Below are 27,755 nucleotides of genomic sequence, written 5' to 3'. Positions count from 1 at the left end.
CATGAGCTGGGAGCCTTCCGGGCAGACTGGGACCTACAGTTGTCCTGATGAGAGAGGCACTCTGGCATGGCGTGAAAGCTGCTGGAGCCTTCTCTGCAGACTTCAGAGATGTGGAAAGCCTAGAGGGACACACACGCACACGCAAACACAGATACTCACGCCAGCCCACACGTGGCAGTGTGCACTCTCCAGATTTCCTAGTCTACTCCCAGGCTCCCCGGGGGCTGGCCGGTAGTTTTGCGAGGAGTTTCGCAGCTGCTGTCAAGCCCTGGCTGCCGCTGTAAATTAAATGGGGTTGCACCCTCGCCTGCTATTCCACTTAAGCTTGCAATCAGCCCCGATTAGGCAGGGAGGGCTGTGCGTTCCCGGTTTCCTCTTTTACAGGGCTCTCCTCCTCTGGCCCGGCTCGCCAGCCTGTGTGGAGTTTCCCTGGAAGCTGAGGCCGGGGCCGCCAGGGCAGTAACACGGGCATGGGCTCCCCAAGGCCCTGACTTGGAGCTCAGTCCTGTCCTGCCCCAGATCCCTGAGCAGGTGCTGAGTTCTGATGGGGACTCGGGAGCTGGGAAGAGCCCTGAGGGTGTCCTGGGGGACCCCTGGCTCTGCTAGCAAATTTCCCGTGCAACCTGAGGGAAAGCATTAACCTCTGGAATCCAATTTTCTCACTTATCAGATGGAGATGATAACTCAGCAAAAAGAATAACCTCCCCTTATGGAGCAGGTGTTGGCAAACCGTGGTCCACAGGCCAAGTCTGGCCCTCTGCCCTGCTTGTGCAAACACCCTGTCTTTGTGTGTGTTGTCTAAGGCTGCTGTCCTGCCCTGGCGGCCCTGAGTAGTTGCAACAGAACCCACGTGGCCGGCAAATGTGAAAGTGTTGGCTCTCTGGTCCTTTATGGACGAAGTTTGCCAACTGTTCTAGGGCACATATCATGTGTCAGCCAGTCCCCTCTGCCCTGTTCATGAAATATCTCATGTAGGCCTCTGGGTAATCCCAAGAGGAGGGTTTTCTTAGTGCTCCCATTTTATGGAGAAGCCAACTGAGGCACAGAGAAAACAAGTCATAATTACTCTGGTGGTGTTTCCTCATCCAAACATCATGACGAATCTTAGGGATAATGGCGGGTTGGGCGGGGTTTATGGCAGTTTATGTTGTCATTTGTCATGTGGTGTCCCTGCAGAGCCAGGTGAAGGAGCGATCCTGACAGGTCACCCTTGGCCTGTGCTGGTCAGTGTTGAACAACTGACTCTCTGGGAAAAAAATCCAGAGAAGAAATCCAGCTCTGTTTGTAGCATTTGCTGATTTCCACGGTGTACATTTCCCCGCCTTGGCCAGTTTCAAGCTCAGTGTGAGATCACTGAACGTGGGGATGGGAGGAGGCCGGCTTTGCTCATTGTTATGTGTACCATTTATATAGCACTTCCACCACACACGTACTCCAGGTGTAAATCCCCTCAGGAGCAGGATAATAGTAAAAGGTAGTGGAAGAATTTGGAAGTGATGAGTCTGAGTATTTATCACTTTTGTTTTAAAAATTATTTCTGAAGTTATAAATTTATAGGATTTAATTTTCACAAAGGGCTGTGCTTAGCAGCCGGCTTGCAAATGGCGGGAAATAGAATGATCTCTCTTGGGCCACACGAGCTGGCTCCGGCACCTGCTGCTCTTGGGGGTCCTCCGATCCTGTTTACATACATGAAGAGATATGGGGCTCCCCACAGTAGCACCCTTCCCAGCAGCTCTGTCCTCTGTGCTCTTTGGGTCCATCATGCATGGGAGTTGAGTCCTTCCCATAGAGCGAAGAGGGCACCTGGTCCCTGAAACCCATAAGCTTGACTCTGCTGGGGCAGGGGGTGCCCTGGTGGCCCCTGGAAATACCTCCAAGGTGTCGTTTCTTTCCTGACCACCATGAGTGTGGCTGCTGTGGTCTTGGCCGCCTCTTAACCAGCCCCAGGGAGACCCAGTGTTCAACCCGTTTTTTTGCTGCATCCACCTCTGCTCTTGCCCCTTCTGCCTCCTTCCTGCCTCCTCTTCATATATCCTGAACCAGACCTCTAGGCTCTGTGTGCGGGAGGCGGGATGCGAGTGACAGAGACCCGGGTGCAGAAAGAATCTCAGAAATGCCAGTGGTCTGGTGCTTGGTCTTGGATCCCGTTTAGGTGGGTCCCCTCCCAGGCTGCTTGTTTTCCCAGAGCCTGCCCACCTCCTCCCAGTGTGGTGGCTGGGGTTCTGAGATGTCAGCCCTCAGCACATACGGTGGGCTTGGCCGCTGGCTCTGGGCACCCCTGGGGGAGACCTAGCATCTGGGACGGAGAGTTGCTCACACTCCTGAGCTCCAGCACCTCCGGGGAACCGTGGCCGCCAGCGGGGCAGCAGCGGATTGGAGGCCGCCCAGTCTCCCGGGCGAGCGGCAGGATCCCTCCCACAGCCAGCCCCAAGACCAAGTGCGTGGCCGCAGACCGCATGGCTGCCGGCCCCAGCCTGAGAGTCGCATCGGCATGAGCTATGGAGGCAGGAATGTGACTGTGGGAAACTCAATGCCCCAGGCCTGGCCTGGGGCTAGGGAAGAGTGTGAGTACAGAGTGGGGTTGAAGGCTGGGTGGGTGGAAACCAGACCGTTAGCTGCCCCCGCAGCCTGGCTCTGCTCAGGGCTCCAAGTGGGAGCAGAAGGAAGCCAGCCCTCCTCCTGGCCTTGATCTGCCCCAGCCTCACGCTTCTAGCCAACCCTTTCCGAAGCTCTGGGGGGCAGGCCTCCAGTGTGCTGCTGTTCCGTGTTTCAGCACCCTTCTTTCTCCTTCCTGAATGGCACCTTCCAAGGGCCCACCCTGTTCCCTTCCGCCCTACAAATGGCCTCATCCTGGGGTGTAAGTGAGCCTACAGCCCTTGCTTTTTCTGTGGTGGTGTCCGTCCCTGAGCCCTGCGAGGGTGGGAGGGTGCTGTCTGATGTCTGTCCCTTCCCCTGGGAACTTAGACCTGAGTGCTGCGCATGTGCTGGAGGGCAGGGATGCTGGTGACTCATTTCATGTGATGAATCTTCATTGGCTGCCTACTAAGTGCTAGACTCTGGGCAGGGTGTCAGGGATCAAGGAAAGCACAGGTCTTACCTATGCACATGGAGAGATGGATGCAGGAGAGATGCTAGAAGAGGCTGAGTAGGGGTTGCTGATGAAGGCAGGGCCATCAGGGAAGTGTCCAGGCCTCTGTGATGACTAAGCAGAGGGAAGAACTCAAGTCAGCTTGTCTGGAGGGCCTTCCAGGTGGTGAAAACAGCCTGTGCAAAGGTCCTGCGGCAGGGGGAATGGTGATGGATTCTAAACTTAAAGAAAGCCAGAGGGCAGGGATTAAGGGGTGGTGGTGGAATGTATGGTTTAGCACGAGACTTTCTAGATGAAAGAGTTAAACTGACACCAGCAAGTGCTATTATGTGCCAGGTTCCTAAGTGCTGTGGGTGCATTTCATTTAATTTCTACCAGTGACTCTCAGCTGGGGACAATTTCTATCCCCCAGCCCACCCCTAGGGGACATTTGTCAACATCTGCAGATATTTTTGATGGTCACAACTGAAGGACGGGGACAGTTATGGGCATCTAATGGTAGAGGCTAGGGATGGTGCTAAACATGCAGCAATGCACAGGGCGTCCCCACAAAGGATTTCCTGGCCCAAAACGTCAGTGGTGCCAATGCTGAAAACCCCTGCATTTTCCCCAGTAACCCTATGCGGTGGGTATTACCGCGATGAACACTTAACAGTGAGGGATCCGAAACGGGGCTTCCCAGGGGCACCCCCAGCTGCCTTTCTCTGACCCACACAGTGAGCTCCAGGCACGTTCCCCCCTTCCCCTTCCCGGTGCACATACAATGCCTGGGGGTCGGCATCCTGGATGTTCCGTATATCGGAGCTTCAGGGCCTATAAAATGAACATCTATGAGCGTGCAGGGCAAGTTCGGGGGCTGCCGGCCGCTTTTCTGTCGTGCGATGGTTAAGTCGCTTGGCCTTTGTGTGGCAGAGTCTGCCCGTCTCAAGAGCAAAGGCAGTGAGTGCCCTCCTGGAGCCCACATTCTGGGGGCCAGGGAGACCATACACTAGTGTTGCTGGAGCACACGTGCAGGGTAACGAGTGCTGTGGGGAAAGGGAAAGCTGAACAGGAGTTGAGAGGGCCACTGTGAGTGTGAGGGCGTGTGGGGTTGGGCTGTGTGACGCTGCACGTGGTCAGGGACGGTCCCTCCGGGGCGGGGACATTTTAAGCCTCCATGAGCAGCAACTGTTTTCCAACTCGGATGTGGGACGGGGTCACAAAGTAGGTGTCCGATAAACACGGGTGGGACGCCGAAGGGAAGGGCTGACAGGAGGCGGAGACGCTTCCCAGAAGCTCCTGAACCAGCTTTTCACGAGGCTTCATCATTTGCTTTGAGAGAAATTTCCTGAACGTGAGCCACACACGTCCACATCTGAAAACTGAAAATATGCTTCAAAGTGGAGACAGTGTGGCATTGGATTATCTGTGTTGAGGCACAGGTGGATCCCCTGACCTGGGCGACGGGCTGGCCTTCATCACTAGCTCTCCCCAAAGCTTATGCTCTGTTCCCCTCACCTGAGATGTGAGCTCCTTCCTTCCTTCCTTCATTCACTCCTTCTCCTGTTATTAACCGAGCACCTGCTGTGTGGGTGCTGGGTGCAAGCGGAAACCTCACAGAGCTCTCTGTGGGCGGGGCAGACAGGTAAAGGGTATTTACAATGCAAGGTAGTGGTATATGCAGTAAGGGGGAAACTTGGGGTTCTGTGGGAGACCATGGGAGGGGTTCCTAACTCATCCCTGCAGGGTGACCTTGAAGATAAGACAGGACACCTGAGAAAAAAGCCAGGGAAAGAGTGGGGCAGAGAGAGCTATGTGCAAGAGGCCTGGGGGTGAGAGAGGGGACCCTGCGTGCTCAGCTGGTTTGAGTGTGGAGGCAGCAGCCATGGGGCTGTTTGGGGGTGTCCTGCCTGCTTGAGACTCGACACAGAGGCCACAGTGCGGCTCTGAGGGAGGGCCGGCCTCCCCTCTGCTCCCAAGCTCTGAAGGGGATGCGTGAAGAGCCCAGGTCCGCCTGGAAGGGACAGGGGGCCAGAGGATGTAAAGACGTTGGCCGCTGTGTGGGTGGAATTCTGCCCAGCGTGGGAACCAGGGAGACTGCTGGGCTGGGGCTCCCCTGCGGGGACTGAACTTAGTGGGGGTCCCTCAGCCGGGCTCCAGGTGTATGTGTCATCCTGGTTCTCCCAGCTTCTTCCCAGCAATCCCTGTCTGTCTCCTTCAGCTGGGGAGGGGAGGGGAGGTGGAGGCAGGGCCACACTTGGGCGGCAGATGGGGGTGGGGTGTGGAAAGAGGCCCTGTGGACCAGGGCAGGGTGGCTGTGGGCCCCTCCAGTGGAGGCAGGACAGGTGGAGAAGTCAGGCAGCGCGAGGGCCACTCCCAGAGAGAACGCTGGTTCTCCCTCTGAAGGATGTCATTCTCAGCACCAGGGTCTGAGGTACCTGGCCCCGGCCTTTGTGGAAATCCCAGGGAGGGGGCACCATTTTTGAGCACAGGCGGGGGAGCCCTGCCTTTGGAGAGAGACCTAGGAAGTGCTGCCAAAGCCCCAGACAGGCCCTTTGGTGGGAGTGGCGCTGATGGGAGGCGGCTCAGGGACGCCCTCTAGAGGAGGTGCGAGGTGGGTGCGGATGTGCCCGGGCCGCAGTCTGCAAGCACGGTGGTCCCTGCACCTGGAGGGAGAGAGGGATTCTGGGGCCTGTGGGGGTCCCCCCCGCACTCACCTCTGCGCCCTGTTTGCAGGTGGGGGGCACGTGTGTGTGGCCAGGCTGAGGCGGAGGGGCTGCAAAGTCCTGGGCCTTCCAGCCCGTCCCCCGCCAAGGTGCACTGAGCTGCCCGCTAAGCGTTGTTGCACCTGGGGGCTGGCCAAGCCCTGTTTCCAGCGTCCTGACCTGCTTTCCTTGGCGTTTCCGCACCTCCCGCCTGGGGCGGCCTGCTGGACCCCTGGGTCCGGCTCTATGTGCGGCCTCGTAGGCCTGGCAGCCGAAGCCATTAGCTACTGGACTTGGTGCTGCACCACGTGACCGGGCCCAGCGCCTCTGTTGGCGGGAACCCAGGACGCCCAGGGCTCACACCTGCCGGGAGGGAGGGTTTCAGACACAGGCCTTTGGGTTCTTCTCTGTCTGTAGTATGACGTCCCTCCCTGTTACCCTGCTCTCCTGGTGTGTGTGTGTGTGTGTGTGTGTGTGTGTGTGTGTGTGTGTGTGTGTGTGTGTGTGTGTGTGTGTGTGTGTGTGTGTGTGTGTGTGGTGTGTGTGTGTGTGTGTGTGTGTGTGTTGGTGGGGGGCAGGGAGAGATTGATTGCCCAACTGACTGATTTTGATTTCTGCCCAGGGCTGTGGCTGAAATGTCCACTTTTCCAGCTCCTGGAATAATTTTGAACAAATATGGGATATAGAAATACCACCCCTGCGCACAATGACCAACTTCATAGCTTATGACCTGCTCCCCAGCTCTGTGCCTTATTTTTCTCGTAAGAACATTAATAGCAAATCTATTGAACATTTACGGTGGTGCCAGGTAGTGTGCTAACACAGCGTGTAATTTATCTCCTTTACAGTCACAGCGACTCTCTGAGATGGATACTGTAGATTTCCCAAATTTACAGAGAGACTTGTTCAGAGAGGTTAAGCAACCTGTCCAAAGTCACACAGCCAGTAAATGGCAGTGCCAGAATTGGACCCCAAGAAATCGGATTCTAGAGCTTGTGTTGAAGTTGTGGCCGAAGGAAAAGGGGTCACTGTATCTCCCTGTCAAAAAGAGGGTGTGCTGTGGTGAGAGCCAGAACCCTCCTGGTTGTCATAAGACCTCAATGGGTCCCCTGGGAGAGCAGATGAAGATGTCTTTCCCGTGCATGTGTTTTGTGGGCCCTATTGTGAATGGGGCAGAGGATGACCCGGCACACCTGTAGGATGCATTTCCTTGTGGACCCAGAGTGACCGGGGCAGGCCTTCCCTGGGTGTCCTAAGATTTGAGATGTGCAGGATGGGCACTTCTGGCTGGGGGACAGCAGGAGCTTGCGATGGGGGCAGGTGTGAGTCTGGGCTAGCTTTGCAGAGTGCAGGTTTAGGGGAAGTGAGCCTGGGTATTGGATGGGGAAGATGGGGCAGGTCACTGGGGTTCTGACCGGGACCCTTTAGGAGGTGAGAGCCACGGAAGGATTCAGGCCGGGAGCCAAGTGGGTAATGCGGCTGGTTCTGGCCCTGGGTGTGGACAGATCAGAAGCTGGGGGGCAAGCACCCAGGGAGGCTTCTTGGACCGGAGGTCTGGGGCTGGGCCCTGAGAGGAGGAGCATGTCGGTGAGGGAGCAGCTTGTATTTGGAGGCATGGACGGATAGTGTAGCTGCAGGGTCTGGGGAGAGGTCGAGGTTCCTGGAAACGAATGCAGGTGGAGGTCAGGTGGCCCAGCTGAACGGCCTCGGGGAGTGGCTACTCTGGGTGGGCTTGTGCAGAATGAAAAGGCCATGGGGGCTGGGGTTTTCTTTCAAGGGTGTGTGCGTGCTTGTGTGCTGGGAAGAGGGACTGGGCAGGGGGCCGGGGCAGGGGACAGCGCCAGGAGAGGTGAGAGGGAGTGCAGAGGGAGCGGACGGCGCGAGAAGGCTGTCCAGCTCTCCAGTCCCTCTGCTGGGCTCCTGGCCTTGGGAGGCTGGTGGAGCTCATGGCACAGAAGCCAAGTCTGGGAGGCTGGGCTGCGGTGTGACTGGCACATTTCCTATTTTGGTTGGGGCCTTGATCCCTGCGGGGTCTCTGAGTCCCCCAGATGGTGCAGCCCGATGAGGGGCTGTGGTGTGGCAGAGGTGGTGGTAGAGGGGTGCACTACATCGGGGGGTGGGCCTCTGTCCAGGGAAGGTGGGCGATGGTCCAGTGGTTAGAGCCCAGCACTAATGAGGGCGAGTTGAGGGGACTGAGCGTCTAGCTTTATGCACATCTTCTGAGCTCCAGTGCAGACCCACCCCGTCTCCGCTTCTGTCCTTAGCCTGAGGCTTCCTCAGACTGTCAGCACGTAGGAGCTGGTGGAAGCCGTGGAGGATGCAGGGCAGCCCCTCCCTGGAGCTGGGGGCCCAGATAAGTGCCTGTATGTCTCTGGCATCAGCGCTGTGTCCACACGTGTGAACAGAGATGCTGGGTGGGGCCCTCCAGACTCTGGCTCCCCTTAGCCCATCACCCGAGGCAGATACCCGGATTCCACCCCAGAGAGCCCATTAAGTCCTGCCTTCTATCAAACTCTAACCTCTTGGGCTGGGACAACTCAAAATCCCGTTCTGGCCTGTCTGGTCACCACTGGAGAGGGGGAAGAATTTCCCTGTGGACTTGACATTAGGGTCTGGGGGCACTGTCAGAGAGGACACACTCCCCTAGTGAAATCAGAGCTTCCGGCAGGCGAGGAGCTCTGTCTAAAGGACCCCGGGACCTGACTTCCCGAGCCAGTCTCCTGGCCCCTCCCAGGCTCTGGGGTCGGGATCTGCTGTGACCAGCTCTGTGTCTCCAGGGCGGCGTGGTGGATGACAGGAGTGACGATTCCACGTCCGTCTCCACCTTGAGCTTTGGCGTGAACAGACCCACGATTTCCTGCATCTTCGACTGTAAGTGACATTGTTTGGAGCATCTGCAGGGTGACATGGGTGGGTGCGTAACTGTGCGTTTCTGTTTGTGTGGGTCACATGGTCAGGGGTGCATGTCGGGGCTGTGGAGATCTGAGCCCGTGCTTTTTTGGTGGGTCGCTGTCTTTTTGGGGTGTGCGCGTGGGCGTGTGCACGTGTGGGTTCGTCTATATGTGGTGTGTGTGTCAACTCTAATCCTGAAACCTGGCATTGTGGCCGCCTCCATCATCTGTTGGCCCCTCCTCCCCTTCTCCCTCCTCTGCGCCCCTGCCCCCCAACTCTCGCCAGGTCCACGGACGTGTCACTCGGGCATCACCCTTTGGGCTGCGGTCTACTCTTAGGATCCTGAGAGCAGCTAACTCCCGCAGTGTGACACGTGTCATTCCTATCGCCCAGCCCCTCTGTCCGCTGCCCTTCCTAGGGGCACACTCCATCCTCCCCTCTAGCCCTGGCTTGTAATCACCCCCAGCCCCTCACTTGGCCTCTGTTTCTTCCTCGGTGCAGACGGGAACCGCTACCATCTGCGCTGCTACATGTACCAGGCCCGGGATCTGCCTGCGATGGACAAGGACTCTTTTTCCGGTAGGTGGGGGGAGGGAGGAGAGCCAGGGACTGGGGACTGAGACCTGGGCGTGGAGTCATCATCGGCCTTCCGACCACAGGGAACGCGGCCCGGGCTCCTCCCGTGGCGGGGGTGAGGGGTGCTGTGTTTGCTGGGTTTGTGGAGGTGGGTGCTGCTGTCAGGGTCGCGGTGGCCTCCTGGTTGTCAGGTGGCCTGCTTGACCCCTCTGCAGGGTTTGGCTTTCCTGACCATCCATCCCCTGCTCCTGAAAGCCCCTCTGGCCCTGTCCCGGGACCAGCCCCCACCCCGGTCTCCTGCAGCCTCCTGTTGCCCCACTTGCTCCTTTTCGGATGCTTCACTGCCCTCTAAGCCTGATGGTCCCAAGAGTTCTGTGCGTGTTCTCTTCTCTGGGCACCGGGGTCCCCCCACCAACCCAGTAAACACTCACGTCAGGGAAGCTTCCAGGCCTTTAGTTCCTCGGAGCCCCTCATGTCCAGCCACGCTTTAGGTGTTTCCCCCCGAAAGCCTCAGAGGCACCTTAGTCCATCCTGTCCAAGCTGAATTCCGTGTAACCACTGCCCCCACCCAGATCCAGGCCTCCCCTTCATTTGCTACCTCGGTGCTGGTGTCACATCCACACACCTCTCTTACCTGTCAGGGTGGGAACAGTCAGGTGCCCAGCTCTGTTGATTCTGCTCCTGAGTCTCTCTCGGAGGTGATTCCCTTCTCTTCAGCAGCACAGCTGCCGTCCCGCACTGGCCTTGCCTCTTTTGTCTCAACACCCTGGTCGTCTCCTGGCCTCCCTGTGACCTTCCGCGCTGCCCCTGACAGATCTGGTCACGTCACGCCCTGATTTCAAACATAGACACTGACAGATGGATCCCCAGCTCTTTAGCCTGGCAGGCATCTCCTCTGTGATCTGACCCCTGTGGACCTCACCAGTTTTATCTTACCCTAATTCTTCTCTATCTGCTAGCTCTGGCCCCACCCACTTCTGTCAATGTTTATCTAGTTCCTCTACATTTCTGGCCTTTGCACTCAGTGTTCTCTCTGCCTAGAATGCATTCCCTCTGTATTTTTAATCCAGTGAACTCCTACTCATCCTTCAAGACCCAGCCCAGATGCCCTCTGACTCTTCCCCAAGCCGCACTGGTTGTTCCTTCCCCAGGACTTGGCCAAGACCTCGCCAACACCTTTCTCAGAGCCCTTACCCACTGCATAGATGGATTGTCACCTATCTCTGCCATGTTCGTCCCAGCATGACTCTGAGCTCCCCCAGGAAGGGGCCTTGAGTTACCCCTTAGCCTACAGCACTTGATGTCTAAAAACTGACACTGAGGGCTCACCAAGAGCCCAGGTGTTTTGCTGATGTTATTTCATATAACCCTTATGAAGTGGGCACTTGACATCCCCGTTTTGCAGATGAAGAAACTGAGGCTCAGCTAGGTTAACTAAATTGCTTAAGTTAAAATAGCTGACAAGTGACAGACCCCCCTCCAAATGCTTGCTACTTAGTTGAGTAGAACTGAGTTCTAGGAGAGTGACTTCCTGTTCACAGAATGGAGCGCAGCTCACAGCCATCTACCTGTCCTTTCCCGGCCCCACTTCCCCCCACGTGGGGGACCACTCTGGTTTCTCTCCCCAGCAGCCGTGCTTCCCCACCTTCCTCTCCTCTCTGTGACCTTTCTCCAGCCCCATGCAGCCAGGCGTGGGATGGGTGGAGCAATTTCTCCTCTGTGCTTGGGGTCCAGGGTGCCTAGAGCGCCCTCTACAACGCATGTGCGAAACCAGCACAGAGGGATTGGCGGGGCGCTGGGGGATGCAGATACCTGCAGCTGCAGCTTCCTGGGAACCTTTGCCAGGATGCTTTCTGACCATCAGAACGTACCCTGAGGAAAAGAGAAGTGCCCTAATTCATGACTTTGCTTCCTCTTCCTTCAGGGGAGGATGTGAGAGATGGGGCTGCAGGCGGTGGGGCTGCGTGGGGATGGGGTGAAGTGGGGTACAGGTGGAGGGCCCCTTGTCCTCCCTGCTGGTGGATGACCCTGCAAGAGGGAGTGCCGCCCGGGGACCCGCACATCTGGGTACAGCAGGCAGGGTCAGCCTGGTGCTGGCCTGCAGGAGACGTCACACTTTCCACCCTAGCTCCACCCCCTCCCCCAAATAAACATCCCTTGAGCTTTGAGGGCACTGCCCAGGGCTTCCTCAGAGGCCACTGGCTTCTGAATGAAAGGCCTGATTGAGCAGCTGCTGGAAAGGAAAACAGCAGCCAACACGGGTGAACCTATAAAACCCAGAGTGTTTATTTTCACTCCCAAACCCTAAACCAAAGCAGTTTCTCCCCTGGAACTGACCCTGGGGTGGCTGGCGGCTGGAGGCTGTGCATGGCCACCGGCTGGCATTTCTCAGAGGAAACTCCTGTGTGAATCGGGAACGTTTGGGGCCAGGGGAGGGTCCAGCCCAGAGTCTGCCCCTCATATCATCTTCCAGCCTGCCTGCTGGCGTCTGGGGCGCAGCGGGCTCCCCTTGGCGAGTGCTCTGACCTGTGGTGTCTGTGCTTTCCCCCCGGTGGGGGGCTCCCATAGCCCCGGGCCACGCTCTCTGCTTGTCCTTTGTGTGGTGGGCCTTGGGGCTGCTCCAGGGCCGGGGCTGTGCCTCCTTCCTTCTCCTTGGCAGAGGGTGTGGGGCCCAGGAAGCACTTGTTGGATAACACTGAACTCGGCCTGGACGGGAGGCTTGTGGAGATGGTGCCATGTAGGTTGCCTGAGGCTTTGGCCTTGGATGGGGTTTGAGTGGAGGACCAGCATCAATTCTCTGGGCCACTGGAAGGGTGTGTGTGGCCTGTGCTTGTGTGGTTATGAGTGCATGTGGCCTGTGTAGTGATTAGGTATGAAAAATGTGAACCAACGCTTAATTCAAAGGACTTCTCTTACATTGGAATAGGGTTGCCGCTGCTGGGTGAGTCCCTGGGGGACACACTGGGTCTGCCCTGAACAGAAAAGATAGGGTTCCAGAGAACTCAGCAGTCACATGTCCTCAACGCCATACCTAATGGGCAGCACTGGGTCTCCAGACAGCTGTCGGAGCTGTTACTCTTCACTGCAGACCAATATTCCTCAAAGAGGATCAGGGGAGGAAGCTGTCTCCTATGTCAAGCTGTACCCCGGGGAAGTCTGCTTTGCCCCTTCCCCCAGCCGGGAACCACTGGTGTGTTTATGCTTATAGCGCTGGACCAAGATGGAGGAGCCTTGGGGCAGCTTGCATCCCAGGGGATGGCCCTGAGCTCCAGGCACCCAGAGACTCCTCTTTGAGGGTCTCACGGGTCAGTGGGCTCAGAGGCCTGACTTGGCCAACCAGGCAAGGGAGAGAAGGCAAGTAGGTCAAAGGCTCAGTTATCAACCTCTGGGCGTGGAGTATCCATCTGCCAAGAAAGCAGAAGGTCCTGTGCCCTCTGTGCTGGCCTCATGGTTCCTGGGAGGTCAAAGCCGTGAGCTCGTTGGGTGGTCCTGAGGCGGGTTGCTGCCCGGCCAGGACACAGTGAGGTCACCCAGACTCTGCGCTGAGTGAGGCTGGGGAGTCTTTGCTTGCGGGCTTCCCTGGTCTGGACTCCGGTCGTGGCCCACCGCCTCTGTGGAAGCAGAGGTTTCTGTGAAGGTTGGCTCTGGCTGGGGGAGTTCTCCTGATGAGCTTAAGCGGCTGCTTTCCAAAGTGCATTGGAGGCTTGTGAAACGCTCCACTTGAAAAGGGTTCCCGAGCGAGAGAGAGTGGGGAACAGTGCGCACTTAGCGATCTGCAGGATTTACAATGCACAGTGGCTCAGAGAGGCTCTGAGGGGGCTGCAGCAAGGGGGCCTGTTGGACTTGGGTAAGCGTTCATTGCTTCCCCAGAGAACCCGTGTTGCGAAGAACGCGTTTTGGGAAACACTGATCTGCAGGATTCGGTCCAGCTTGCTCGGCATGAATCCAGGACCGTTTGCCATCAGCCCGGCTCCCCCTCCCCGCTCTGTCCCTGCAGCCTGGGGGCGCTCCCTTCCCGCCTCGGACAGACTAGCCTTTCCCCGAGTGCTCTTGGCTGCCTTGGCCCGTGTTGCACTGGGTGCCTGGACACCCCTTTTCCTTGGTTACCTCCTTATTCTTGAGACTCAGGGTAGGAGACCTCCTTTGGGAGGACGGACTGGATGCCTCCAGACTCCATGGGGTACTCCCACCCTGGCGCCTAGTACCCTCCGCTGTGAAGTTTTGCATCGCTTGGTACCATAGCTGTTGTTTAGTTACCATTTCCAACCACCTGATCTTAGGAGCCCAGACCACGTCTCATGCATCTTCACATTCCCAGCGCTGTGCTTACTCCCCACACGCTGGTCAGTCAGTAACTGTGTATTGAACGGGTGAGGATTACAAATAATGCCAGAGTGAATATCTTTGTTCATATAGCTTTTTGGTTAATTTGGATGATTCCCAGGAATATGGGAAACAGGGTGTAAACAGTTTTTTGTTTTTCAGGGCATCCTGCCCAGTTGCTTTCCTGAAGGGTTGCCAAATTGCTTTCAGCAATAAAGGAGGGTACCTATTTCGTCAAATATTTGCCAACACTGGGTTTTATAAAATTGTTTAATTTTTTCTTAATTTTATAAGAAAAATATTCCTGTATTGTAGTTTTGGGTTCGCATTGCCTTGATTACTAGCAGTCTACTCCACCCTGTCTTAAGGATCCTTTTCCTGTGAGCTTGGTGTGTAGAAGGATCACTGGCCCTGGAGTCAGGGAGTCTGGTCCCACGCACGTGTGAACGTGGGCTGGTAACTTGGTCTTTGCAAAGCTCCCTCCTTTGACAAGTGGGATGATGCTGCCTGCCCTGCCCCTGGTGGCCTGAGCTGTTGATGGGACAGTGCATGAGGGAAGCTTAGTGTATTGCGACTGAAGAAGGGTCTCCTTGGAGCTCCTGGGAAGTCTGAGCAGCAGAGATCGGGCACCAGGCTGCAGGTCCAGCAGTCACCTGCCCGGAGCCTCTCGTGGTGATGGGTCTGATGGAAGCCTTGCGTGGAGCTCCCAGGGCAGCCTGTGGTCCTCAGAGAGCTCCAGCCCAGCTTTAGCCCCGGAGGTGCTCTGTATGGCTCGGGCTCTGCAGGTGAGGCTGGAGGGCTGATCCTGGCCCTCTCCTGCGGGAGTGGTCCTGGGAAGAGCCAGGCCCTCCCAGCTCCTCCCCACCTCCCAGGGATCTGCCTCTCCCTCCTCTTGGCTTTCCTGGAAGAGACATGTGTCCGTGCGTCCATCCGTCTGGCTTCCCTTCATCTGACCACCTTGCTTCAGCAACACCCCACCCCCCTTGTTTCTCTTTTTCTGAGGGGCTGGGCCTTGTGCGGGGAGAGGCTGGGCCCCAGCACACAGTAGCTCAGTGTCTGAGCCCCCAGGCCTCCAGGCCTGCTCCTTACAATGCCTTTGTTGTGTGTTTTTTCCTCCCCTGGGCGGGCGGGGTGCGCGTGTGGGTCTGGGTGAGTTTTGTTTGAAAGCCGCCCCCTCCCTTCCCCCCGTGCTGAGCTCATTGCCTGCGCTGATGGGGCTGCTGGAAGGAGCCGGCCGACTCCGGGGGCCGGCGTGGGGGGTGCTGCCAACACCAATACGGCGTGCACGGCCGCCACAATGCGCAATTGTGATCTTTGTGTAAACGCGTTCGGTCTGGGGCCCGCGTGCTTATAAAAATAAAGCTTTGGGAAGCACAGGGGGCGGGAACAAAAGGGGCTTTTTCGCTGGCTCTCTAATACAGTTTTATTTATCGGAACGCGCCCTCTCTCCCTTACTGGAACCGGGAGAGGTTCTCTGCCGAGCTTGGAACTGATGGTATCACAGCCAGACGGTTCCATTAAGTGCACAGACGCCGCTGGGCCGTGCCAGGGGCAGGAGGGGAAAGGCTTGGGCCAGCCTGGTGCATGGCAAGCGGGCTCCCCATGCCAGGGAGGCCCTCACCAGGTGGGGTGGCAGACATGTGGTGGGCATGTCTCTCTTGCCCCTTCTTCTGCCGCCGGCCTCCCGTTGACCTCTTCCACCTCTGGGATCAGGTTCAAAATCCATTTCCTGCCGGAAACCCTCCGGGACTGACCCCACTGTGCTTTTGTGCCTGAAGGCGGACAAGCTGGTCCTGGCCTGGCACCTGCTTCCCGTTAGCCAAACCCAGCATTTGTTCAGCCAGTGAGTGCCCATAGTTCTGCCTCCTAACTTAGATCCCCTCTCACCCTTAAAACTAGCTCCTAGGGCAACAGCCAGAAGCTTGGACCCTCCCCCTGACCCCATCCCTCAACGGGAGGCCTCCCATTGCCCACCCCAACTTGTCCACCTGTTCGACGGTTACTCTCTGTCACCTCCTGTGCAGTGGCCATGGCATGCCGCTTGGTCTCCTTCTGGCCAGAGAGCCTGGCCTGCTCCCCCACTCTTTGTGGGAGCGCTGTCTCCCCACTCCCCAGGACTGCAGTTGGACATCCTAGCTCTAGAGCTCTGGGGCTGAGGCCCTCCTGAGGTCACATGGTGGCTTCCCTGGCAGGGCACAGAGGATGCAAGGTGCTGTGGGTTGGAAAAGATGCCAAAGGTATAGGGCACATCATAGGGCATTTGGGCTCAGCCCTCCCAGACTTCTAGTATCCAGCTGCCAGCCTCTTAAATCCCCAGGTTTCCCTGTCTGCATGCCCTCAGTCAGCATCTGGCACTTGGAGTCTTACAAAATGGCGGCAGACTGGACTCTGCCCCCTAAGGAGAGCAGCGGAGGGGCCCCCTCCTCCAAGCCCTTCGCTCTGTCCCAGATTGCACGCACTCCGTCTCTTAGGACCTTCTCTTGCGCTGGTTTCCAAGTGTAGCCTCAAAAGGCAGCATTGGCGGCACCTGGGAACTTCCTCCCCCCTCCCCTCCCAGAGTCGATGAATGAGTCTCTGAGGTCGGCGCCCAGCTGTCTCTCTCAGCCTTCCAGGCAATTCTGCTGTGTGCTCACATTTGGGAACCACTGCTTTAGAATCTTCTCTAGTGACGCCTTGGGACCAGGCAGGGGAAATGACCAGTGGGTGGGTCTCCAGCCAGCATGACTGGGGCTGGCAGGCTGGAAAGGAGTTTTGGGGCGGCAGGGAGCTGCAGAGATCTTAGAGTTCCCCTTACACCACTCACCACTAAACAGCCCTGTATCCACTGGCTTCTCTCTAGCACCTGTTGGCATCTAAGCCCCCACTGTCTCTGCCTGAACCCTTACAGAAGCTTCATAACTGGTCTCCTTGCACCCATTTATGTCCACATGTTCTCCACGTGGCAGCTGGGGTGAGCTTGATGAAATGCAGACCCAGGCGTGCCCGTCTGATGACACCAACGTCTCTCTCTGCTGTCCCTTCAGCAAGAAAGCTGGGTCTCTCTCACGCGCCACTGCACCTTATGTCTCTTCTTCAAGGAACTGATCAAAATTGTGATTTTATGTTTGTGTAGATTACATTTTTGCTTGGCCCCGAGTACCTAGCCGGTAGCCTGGCATGCAGAAGGCACTCAGTTCATGCTTGTTGGATGAATGAATGAATGAATGTACCATCCATGCTTCCTCCAGCTGGACTTTTGCCCCCAGCAGCCAGCCCAGGAAGGAGCCCAGGGAAAGCTCTCTGGATCTCTGTGCCTGCTCTCCTGGACCTTGGCCCCCAATCCCTGCCTGTGGTGACCCACAGACTGGCCTCATGGAGGGCAGGGCGAGCCCCTGGGAAAGGGCGCCAGCCTGGACGCTGTGGCTTCCAAGAGGCAGTCAAAGCTCTACTCCAGCTTTGTGGCCACATGACTTTCACAGTGTCTGCTGTATCTTGTCTCCTCTCCCTGCACCCGGCCCACCCAGATCCCTACGCAATCGTCTCCTTCCTGCACCAGAGCCAGAAGACGGTGGTGGCGAAGAACACCCTGAACCCCACCTGGGACCAGACGCTCATCTTCTACGAGATCGAGATCTTCGGCGAGCTGGCCAGCATCACTGAGCAGCCGCCCAGCATCGTGGTGGAGCTGTATGACCACGACACCTACGTGAGTCTGCCTGCCTGCCTCCCTCCCTCCCTCGTCCCCTCACCGCCCACCCTCTCCAGAGCCTGGGTGGGATGCTGCTGTGAGGGCCGGGTCCCCAGCCAGATGGGCGCGCTCTGAGGCTGGGACGACGGCCTCGCCCCTGACCCCACAGCTACAGAGGGGTGAAAACTATTTTAGAGTCATTAAAAATGAATTGCTAGCATGTGTGCTGTGCCCACGGCAGAGAGAGGGGACAGATCTGGAAAGGGAGCTTGGCTGTGTGTTGGGAGCCTGGTGATTTTCTGCTTTAACTGGCGTATAAGATCCCAGGTTGGTCCCTTCTCCCCATCAGAGGGCTGTGTCAACTCCATGACAGTTATCAAGCACTTGTGTACTGGGCTGAGGGGCCCCTCACATGGGGTTCCCAGTCCAGGTGGGAGCCGAGGCTCACCCTCGGCTCACAGAGCAGGGAATCCTTCAAGGGGTCAGCACATTTCATTTCTGAGTGCCATGTGGCTCTGTGGCCCGGGGTAGGGGGCGCCTCCCGGCAGAGCGGTCCCACAGAACTGCCCGCTGTGCTGGTGTGGGCTGGAAAGTGAGGTGGGTTGTGGGAAGACCCAGGCCCTGATGGAAGTGTGAGGTCGGGCTGCTGAATGAGGCAGAGGTGTGTTAGCGCAGCACAGGAGCTAGTGGGAGATGGGAGCAGGGCAGGCAGGTTGGGAAGGAGGGAAGAGGAGGAGGCCGGGGGAGCGGGGGAGGGATGGGGTCAGAGCAGCAGTCTGAAAAGGAGAGGTGTCGGCCCAGCGGTGTGTGGCCCTGGGTATGTATGTGGCCAAGCAGCCCTGCCTGGGTTGGGGGTGGGGGTGGCAGTGGCTGAAAAGGAGGGGGAAGGGTTTCAAAGATGTCTCCAGAAAGAGCTGTCATGACCAGATGAGCGGTGCCCTGGGAGGATGTGGACCAGGGGAAGGAAGGCCATGCTGATTAGAGCTGGCAGTGGACCAGAGAGGCTGACCTGGGAGCTCTGCTCTTAGAAGGAAAAGCTGGCCCCATGGGGCACAAGCAGATGGAGGAGGAGTGCACTGGGGGCTCTCGGGGGAAAAGCACAGGGCCTGGTGCCTTCGGGGAGGCGGCTGTGGGAGGTGGGAGGACCAGGAGGGCGCCGGCCCGGGGACTTAGCGGAAGCAGGTGCAATGCTGGCACAGGGCGGGCAGGAGGCTGGTAGGACGGTCTCTCTCTTCCAATAGCACCTCACCTCCTCTTTTAAAAATGTTAGTCTCTCCCCTTTGGGCCAGTGCCTAGGAGGGATCCCAGGAGAGAAAGGCCCGGCCGGGTTCCCCGGGGAGAGCGGAGGCTTTGTTCACTGATAGGACAGTCAAATGAGTCTGTACCTGTTGGCCAATATGTGTTTCCCTGAGCTCCTGCTGTCCTGGCTGCCTGGGCTCTGCAAGGGCTCCCCTTTCCCAGCTCCTCCATGACCCAGGGACTGAAGGGCAACACTGGGCCCAAAGGAGCCTCCAGGACCCCTCCCAGTGCTGTGGCTGGTGTCCGCTCTGAGTGGTCCATGCTGGACTGCCACCCGCTGGTGTGAGCATTATGCAGAAGCTGGTGGCCACTCGAGAATGGTTCTTGGTGATGTCCCCAGCAGTGATGTGACTGCAGGTAGGGGTGCCTGCCAGTCCTGCCCTGGGCTTCCTCAGGAGTGCCCTGAGCCAGGCACCAGGGCTTGTGATGGCTGTGACGCCACCTGGCTGAGACCAGGTTCTGTCTGCAGCCCCTGCCCTTGGGGAAGCTAACCACAAGGCCAGAGTTCACAAGCCAGCAAGGTCAAAGGGACCCACATCAGAGGGCCTAGCTTGGGCAAAGCTGTGGGAGGTGGCTGGGAGGAGTAAAGGGCAGCACGGCTGGGGGAAATGGCCTGGGTCAAGGCCAGGGAGTGAGAGGCCAGCTGAGGCCAGCAGGCTGGAGTAAAAGCCATGTGGGAAGGGAATGAGGCAGGAGAGGTGAGCAGGCTCCAGTGAGAGGGCCTTCCGTGCCAGGAAGGGGGTTTGAACTCTTATCCTCCAGGCAGTGTGGAGCCGTGGAAGGAGCAAAGGAATGATAAGATGAAAGCATTGTTTTAACAAGAGTCATTTAATTTGATGAGCATGATCAGCCTTCCCATGTGGAAACTTAGGGGCTGGGGGATTTAAATGTGAAATGAACAGGAGATACAGAAGCCCTGGGAAGATGTCAAGCACCTGTACGGCTGAGGCATTGAAGAAAAGCTAGGAGGCTGTCACTGTGGTCTCTGGTGGGCTCAGCGCTTGATTAAATTAAAGCAAGGTGAACGCTAGTTGGACATACAGAGGGACTTCCGGACCATCAGTGGGAATTCAAATCTAGCAACAGTGGCAAGAGACCACTCACATGCTTCCCTTGCATCCTGCTTAGGGAGTCAGAGCTCACCACCCCGCACCAGGGGCTTCCCTGAGTTCTGCGGTCCTTCCAAGGTCAGGAGGCCAGATGCAGGTCTGGTGATTGCTCTGAGGCCGCCAGAACCCCAGGCTGGGGGACGCTGACTCTTCTTTCTCCACGCCCCGTCTAGGGTGCAGATGAGTTTATGGGACGCTGCATCTGTCAGCCAAGCCTGGAACGGATGCCCCGGCTGGCCTGGTTCCCGCTGACGAGGGGCAACCAGCCGGCAGGTGAGCTGCTGGCCTCTTTTGAGCTCATCCAGAGAGAGAAGGTGAGGCTGGTCCACATCCCGACTCAGGAGGCCTGGGCAGGGAGGAGGGTGGGGGGCACAGGCAGGGGATGGTTTGATGGAGGGGAGGGGCCTTTGAATCATTCTTCTTCCCCTGCCAAGGGCTTGCACTTTGTGAGGGTCACTGAAGGGCCACCTCTGAATGTTAGGCCTCCTGCCAGCAATGGTTTTGCCCATCTTTTCTGAACCCCAAATCAGGACACGATCTAACATTGGGGCAGAAAGTTGAGATCTGAGCTGTTAAAATGTCTGAGTCCTCTGGCCATTTGGATGTGTTTTTCCCTGGGTCACACCCTGACGTGGTTTCTGGGAGGACCGCGGGTTTGGGCTTAATTGTCGTCGAGGAGGGGAGTCCAGGCCAGGTCACGGCAGGACCTCCGTTCTAGTGCTGGCTCTGCCGAGGCCTGGCTGTGCGACCCTGAGCTGGCCACTTCCCTGCTGTAGCGCAGGGGGTTTGGGTTAGAGCCAGACAGTCAGACTTGCTCTTAGTGTGATGGGAACCCTAGTATGTGAGCTGGTTGGAAGTGAGGCCACTCTGGCTCTCTGGAGGGGCCACAGCACGGCACCTGCCCGGGACTAGCCTGCAAGTCCCTGGGCTGTCTGATCACTGACATATTCCATGATGTTAATTTTGTGGTTAGAGATGTGTGTGCCTGGCCAGGGCAGAAAGGAGGGGGCAGAAAGGAGGGCGGTGGGGCCTTGGGTGACAGGCACCTAACCTAAGCTCTTTTTCTCCACCCTAGCCGGCCATCCACCACATTCCTGGTTTTGAGGTAGGTCTTTTGTGGGGGAGAGGGAGGTAATTAGGCTTATTTATTTGATGGAGGTCCTGGGAATTGAACCCAGGACCTTGTGCATGCTAGGCACGCGCTCTACCCCTGAGCTACACCCTCCCTCCCCTCCTTACCTTTGCTTCTTCAAACTCACTGTCCGCCTCCCTGTGTTTGCAGCCCCCTCCCGGGCTAGGAAGGGCAGCAGACATCCTGCCTTCAAGCCGAGGAGGAGTGGGTCACGGGCACAGGGGCAGGATGGGTGGGGCTGGGCTCCCTGCCCAGCCCAGGTTTTCCCGCCCTTCTTCCCTGAGAAGTTCAAGGATCACAGACTCAGACTGAAGGACCTCGTGGTCACCCAGCCCAGTGGCTCTCAACAGGGCAGCATGTTGGACTCCCTCGGGCAGCTTTAAAAATCACTAAGGCTCAGGCCCCACCCAGACCAAACAAAACCTGATCTTTCGGGGTGTGGCCCAGGCATTGGTATCTTTCAAAACTGCCCCGGGATCTAAATGTGCAGCATGGGCTGAGAACCATCCACCTAGGCCAGTGGTTCTCAGCGTGGCGGCCCCCGGGGTATTGTTAGAAACGCCAGTCTTGGGTCCCACGTCAAGTCTCCTGAAGCAACCTGGGTATTAATGAGCCCTCCAGGAGATTCCCACGCTAATTTCAGGAGCTCGGATTTGGACCGTAGTTCCCAACTTGGTGTTCCCACCAAGATCCAGTTTTCTTTCCTCTGCTAGTGACAGGGGCTTTGTTCCCTCCTCCCTTCTCCCCTGCCTCCTCCGGGGGGTCATGGTAGGAAAATGTAAATCTTTTACTGGTACCCAGGCTACTTCGATTCAGGAAATACTCTTCTCAGCCACTCTCCGCTGCAGCTTTGAGAAGCGGTCGTTTGGGCTCTGTTTGGATGCCTCCTCCCTTGTGAGGCGGCCCATGCAGTTTGCAGACAGTTCTTACCGTGCAAACCCTGCTTGCCTGCTGCGCCCACCCACCCTCTGCTTCTCCTCCCACCCCTCCTGGTCTCTCTCCCTCTCCTGTCCAGTCCAAGCCCCTGCTGTCAGGGCTCCCAGCCCCGGGGCGTCCAGGTTGCTTCTCCTTGGTTCTCCGGGTCCACGTGCTCCAGGCCTGTGTGCTTCCTGGGGGTGCTGCACCGGGGCCCGGACCCTCGCAGCACCTGTCTGTCCGTTTCCTTTCTCCTGTCACTTCCAGGGACGCGTGGGCTCTAGGCTTATGCTTTGGCCTCTCCCGCCAGTTCCCCTGCATCCATGTCTGTCTTCCCTTCTGCCTCAGGGACCGTGCGGAGTGGGGGTCTGGGAGGCCTGTCACCCTCACCGAGGTGGGAGGCGGTGGTTGGCTCCTTTTAGGGGGACGTCTGGTGTGTTGACCTCTGCCCCAGCCTAGTGCTGCTTGTCACTGACGGTGAACTTTTATTCTCCTTTCTCTCCTCCCTCCACCGTCTCCTGGATGTGAACTGTCCCGTGGTGGGGTCCAGGTGCAGGATACAGCAGGGATCCTGGAAGAGGTGAGCTGGACCCTCGCAGCTGTGGCCTGCGGCTGGGGATGGGTGGGCAGAGGCGGAGGGAAGGGGGAGGCCGTGCCCTGGAGCCTTCGTGATTCCTGGTGCCCCAGCATGCATCTGTCGCCCAGACCCCTGTCTGGATTCATTTCCTGCACTCTGCATGGATCCAGGCCTGCCTGCTTGGGGTGTGCCCTGGTGTGATGCTGGCCTTTCAAGGATTACTGCTATGTTGAAAGCCACATTAACCCAGACCTCAGGGACTGCAAAACAAAGCCTCACCTGGCTGAGTACCAGGTGGCATGTTTTCAAGGATGAAATGTTAGTAAGGGGCCAGAGTAGTCAAGGAAGGCTTTCTGGTGGAGGTGGTGGTAGCCGGACATTTCAGTGCTTAGGAAGAAGGTGGGGAATGTGCCTTTGGCCCAATGGGCCAAGCACCAGTCTGGGGTCTGGCTGGTTGGGGACATGGGGTGGGTTGGGGATTCCTAGGTTCTGGGAGAAGCTTGGGCTTTGCATTTAAATGAAGCATGGCTATGTCCTTTGCTACAAGGGACGAGGAGCACGTTTCCTTATGGCCTTCTGCACATCTGCGGGCGGGTCCTCATGAGTGAGCTGGGGCAGAGGCCTGGGCAGAGAGACAGGAAGGAGAGCCCTGGTCAGATGGGGGTTGGGGAAAGGGCAGCCACTTCCTGCCGTCAGGGAATCCCCAGGCTGGGAGCGGACACCATTTGACATTTTCAGTGCAATTTGGACTTGAAGTGCAGGGTCAGGATGTGGGATCCGCAGGCCCCGCGCCCCTTACCTCACTTCCTTTAGCTCCCAGACCGAGGTGGGGTCCGCCAAGTGAGCTGGCCGTAATTGCGCCTGACAGGCAGCCTCCTGCTTCTGGCTGCAGTTGCGAAAGACTGCCGATTTGGAAAGGGGAACAGAGCCCTGTCCAGGGAAGCAGCACGGAGCCCTCTCTCTTGATTGAGAGCGCTCTGTGGCCAAAACCCGCAGCCTGCTCTGAAGAAGACCCAGCCCAGGGATGAGTTATTTAAAAAAAAAAAAGTTAAAATCCTTAATAACTGGATTTATAATATATAACAGTGAAGGCTCAGATTCCAAGAGCAGGGATCTGGCCATGGTCTTGTTGTCAGGAAGCAAATCAAAATTGGCAGCTTTGGGGCCAGACCCCAAAGAGGGCCAAGTGTCCTGCTGCAGGGCCAGCCGGCCGCAGGCTGAGGTGGGTGCGGGTCAGCAGGGCCAGAGGAGAGCAAGTTCCGGGGGTCTGCTGGGCACAGGGCTTGGCTCGTACATTCAAAGGGTCCCAGGCCCAGTAGGATGAATGGAGTATCAGCTGATCCGGGGAACCACCCCAGAAGGTGATCTTGTGACCCCTTCATCCCCAGAGGGCTTCCGCCCCAGCTCTGGGGCCCACAGCTCAGCCACTTCCCCTGCACTTGAAGCCTAAGACTCGTGCCAAAGTCCCGGGTCCTATTTGGTTCTAAGAATCCCCAGGGATGGGGTGGAGGCAGGTTAGTCTTGCTGCTGCTGCTGGTTCTGCAGGAAGCCTGACGCCTTAGCAGGAATTTTCTGTCTTCTTTGCTGCGGCCAAGCTCCTGCTTTGCATCCCCCATTCAGCCCCTTCCAGGCTCCCAGCCTGAAACCTGTGAAGAGCGCTCCAGCTGTCCTGGAGGGCTGCGGAAAGCTGTGCCGGGAGCTTAGATTCTGGGCCACTGGCCATGGGAGCCCTCAAAAGTGTGTGAGCAGAGAGGGCAGATGGGTGTGTTAGGGAGCTGTCTGGCTGCAGAGAGGTGTGGGTTGGGGAGCCAGGGGCAGGAGGAGACACCAGCTAGGGGGCTTTTGAGACAGCTCGTGGTGATGAGGGCTAAGACTAGAGAGAGGAACGGAGCGGGGCAAGTGACTCTGAAGGATGGTTTAGGGGCGACCTCTCCAGTGGGGACTGCCTTCTTGTCAGCACAGCCCACACCTACGTGGGAGACAGGGTAGTGAATGAGCTACAAGTCGTCTAGCCATGCTGAGAGCTCCCAGAGCAGACGGGGACCGTGGGGATGGCTTCCTGGAAGAGGTGACACTGAGCTCCCTTCAGGGGTGCAGGCGGCAGTGCCTCGGGCTGGAGGGCATGCCACCACTTGGTGTCACTTTGGTTGGCAACAAGATTTCCCCTCCCCCAGGCTTTTTACCCATCTGGAGCGCATCTCTCCAGGGCTCTTGGTGGGGAAGGGGGACTGCTGTGTTGTGTCTCTGAAACTTCGGTGTCTGGGAGACCTGGGTCCTCGCAGAGAGCGCAGGCAAAGTGGGGTTGCTTCCTTCTGGCTCCCAGCCTGTCTTTCTGTCTGTCCCTTGCTGTTTCCCCTCTTCCTTGCCCTCTTCCAGCTCTCCCTTCACGGTTCCCTTTTCCTCTATTTGCTCCTTGGCCCCGGCTCCCTCTCTCCCTCCTTCTCCCCTCCTCTTCTGAGCCCTCTGTCTCGTTTCTTTTCCTTTTTGTCTGGAGAACAAAGGCGGTCTGCGCTGCCAAGGGGAATGAGTTCAAAGAAACTGCAATTTTAGATTTCCTGCGAAATGGAGAATGCACACGCACGTGTGAGTGTATGCAAGGGTGCATACTCACGGGAGCACACGCACGTGCACGCACACACAGCAGAAGAGGTGATGGCAGATTCCTTAATGATAGGGGGCCCCCTAGGACGCGGAGCACGTGCAGAGGAAGAGCCCTCCTGGGGACCCTTTAGGTGCGAGCAGGGGCTCGTGGTCCTGAGCGTCTAAGGGCCATGGCAGTGCATGTTGCCTTTGGTTCTGCTTCTCCTGTCCCGCTCGGTGAAGGGATGCCCTGGCAGAAGGGAGAGCGTGCTTGGTGGCTTTTTGGCTGTGAGTTGGGGGCCAACCAGATGTCACTCCATCCCCTTCCTAATCCAGGCAACATGCTATGGCTTTTAGTCTGAGATATCCATGAGGTATTCTCCGGCACCCCCAAATCCACCAGAAGGAAAAATTTGGTGTTTTGCAATCAGGAAAATGAGCCCAGTGGTCCCCCATCCCCCTGTCCCTCCCCCAAGGCTTTAATTTAAAACACTGTTTTTCCTGGGAAGTGTAATTAGAGCGGCATGTTTTTCCTAACGAGCTGGGTGGGGCAGGCAGACAGTGGAGCCCTCCCAGCCGGCCCGGCTGCCCCCGCCTGCAGTTCCCCGAGGAACCAGGATCTGAGTGTCCAGAGGGTCCCCTGACTGTGCCCTGCTGGGTGAGGAGGGGGTCTTTGGGCCACGGGTGGCAGGACTGACCTGGGTGGCGGGAGGGACCTCCTCACATTTGCCCTCTGCCCAGGGAATGCATGTCTGCCTAGTGTGGTGGCCCCAGGACTGGGAGAGAAGCCCCCCCTCATGGCTCAGGGCCTTGGCTCCCTGCACTGAACTGGCCAGCAGGACGGATGGATGAAAGGGGGCGTAGGGTGGATTCTGCTCAGATGGGGAGAGAGCCTCATGTATCCTCGTGTTCTTGTCCCCCTGGTCTGAGCTGCCTCGGTAAACCCTGCACATCTGCACAGCCCCATCAGTGTAGCAGCCGCATGCCCGCCTGCATTCAATGAGCACGGAGCGGGGTGGTCAAATGTGGCTTCATCCAATTAGCCTTCCATGGTATGGCTGCATTTGAGGCCTGTGGTCTTCTGAGTCCCCCGCCACGCATAGGACAGTGAATCCGGGTGTCCTGGAGGCACTTCCAGTCTGCATCCACGCCCTGCCTGGCAGTGCTGGTAGGGGTCCCTGCAGCCTTCCTCCCCTGAGAATCACTGTTTGGGAAGGAGGATGTACCGTGCCTCTCAGATGGGCTGGACCAGGAAAAAATTGAGAAACTGGGCCCAGGAGCTGGCTGTCTGGCTGGTGCCACAGGACTGCCAGGTATGAGATGTCGGAGGCCAGTCAGGACCTTGGGAAACCCGAGCACAGGGTCACTCAGAGTAAAAAGAACTCAGAGAGGAGGCTTGTAAGAAGTTTCTGGAGTGGTTGGGGAGATTCTCTGGAGGATGTGGAGTTTGAACTAGGCCCTGAAAGATTTGTTAGACTCTGGAAGATGGCAAAGGAAGCCCATTGAAACAGGGGGAGCCTTGAGCCGGCACTGGGGGAGGAAGGGTGGCCAAGGATGCAAGGATCAGGCTGGCGCAGACAAGAGTGTTGGGAAGGACTGGAGAGTGTGTTGAGTCAGTTCTTTGTCTGCCCTTCCCTCCACACATTCATCCCTTTGCCCCCCTCCCTTCAATTGTCCATTCATAAGCCTTTATTTATTAAACGGGGATCCACCTATGGTCCCTGTGTGCAGAGTTGCTGGTTGAACAAGGGACGCAGACAAATGAACCCATAGAAATGACACAGGGTGATGTGTCTTTCAGTGGGAGTGAGTCAAGTTGCTATGGGAACCGTGGGATGCTTAACTGAAACTTGGGGCTCCAGGGAAGGTTTCAGGGGACCTGAAGTCCAAGCAGGAAGTAGCCAGGTGAAGTGGGCAGAAGGACACTTCAGACACAGGAACCAGCAAACTCCAACCTCACAGTAAAGGTGACACCTCCTGTCACCTGCTGGAGCTCAGAAGGACAGGTGTGGAGTGGGTCCCCGGGAGATTGCTCCTCACTGCCTGGGGTCCTGGAGGGGAAAGTTATGTGGTGGGAGGTGAGACCAGAGAGGTCAGTAGGAGCTAGAAGATGAGGGGTCTTGGAGGACATGTCAAGAAGTTTGGATTTCACCCTGAGTGGGTGGGGAACCTTTGAAGGGCTTTAAGCAGAGTGACAGTCTTAGAAAGCTCCCCCGGCCACCTGAACGCAGTACAGCACGCGTTCAAGTTGGGAGGGCGCGTGCAAAACCAGATGCAAAGCCCACTTAGGATGCTGGCGCATCCAGGCGAGAGAGGCGGGTGACCCAAACCCAGGAAAGAAGATGGGTGCGGGTGGGCACGAGAGAGATTTAGGAGACAGGTCCCTTGGGGACCAATCACGGGGGAGGGGCTGAGGGTGGCGTGGGGGTTTCTGGCTTGGCTGCCTGGGTGGATGGTGGGGCTGGTTTCTGAGATGACATTTGAAGAGAGCAGGTTTTGAGGGGGAACTTAGAGCATCCAGTTTGGGACGAGTTCAAGGTGAGAGGCCAGTAGGACACATGGATGACAAAGCAGTAAGGTTGGGAATGTGGGTCCCGGGCTAAGGAGAGATCTTTGGGAGCAGAGAGCCCAGGAGAGGGCGGGCCAGGAGATGAGGGGGAGGCTGCCAGGGAGATGCAGCAAACAGAGGGGAAAGAGGGTGGAGGGGCCAGCAGCGTGGAACCAGAGAGATGGTTTCAGAAGGAGGCTGAGGTCCACTGGCTGGATGCTGCTGACAGAGGGACAGAGATAGGAGCCCGTGAGTTTCCTTTGGGTTGAGCTGCAAGCAGGCTGTTGTTAACTTTGGAGAGAGGAGTTTCCAGGGAGGGGGCCAAGGGGCAGAGCAGAGGGAACCTGGTGGAGGGATGCATG

The 27,755-nt window shown here is 57.6% G+C and overlaps 1 protein-coding gene across 7 annotated transcripts in view; it reads left to right on the top strand.

Moving 5' to 3' along the window:
* The window catches only part of DYSF (dysferlin), a 200,057-nt gene that overhangs the window by 110,490 nt on the left and 61,812 nt on the right, over positions 1–27,755 (top strand). For all 7 annotated transcript variants that reach the window (XM_072937578.1, XM_072937574.1, XM_072937576.1 and 4 more), the window contains 6 exons: positions 8,553–8,646; positions 9,169–9,246; positions 17,070–17,251; positions 19,815–19,955; positions 20,717–20,746; positions 22,239–22,268. In XM_072937578.1, the coding sequence (XP_072793679.1) occupies positions 8,553–8,646; positions 9,169–9,246; positions 17,070–17,251; positions 19,815–19,955; positions 20,717–20,746; positions 22,239–22,268 (555 nt within the window). The remainder of the gene's footprint in view (positions 1–8,552; positions 8,647–9,168; positions 9,247–17,069; positions 17,252–19,814; positions 19,956–20,716; positions 20,747–22,238; positions 22,269–27,755) is intronic.

This window comes from Vicugna pacos, chromosome 15, assembly GCF_048564905.1.
Source record: "Vicugna pacos chromosome 15, VicPac4, whole genome shotgun sequence".
NCBI classification, from domain to species: domain Eukaryota; kingdom Metazoa; phylum Chordata; class Mammalia; order Artiodactyla; family Camelidae; genus Vicugna; species Vicugna pacos.
The sequence above is the reverse complement of the archived record's forward strand: the minus strand, read 5'-3'. Positions and strand labels throughout refer to the sequence as shown.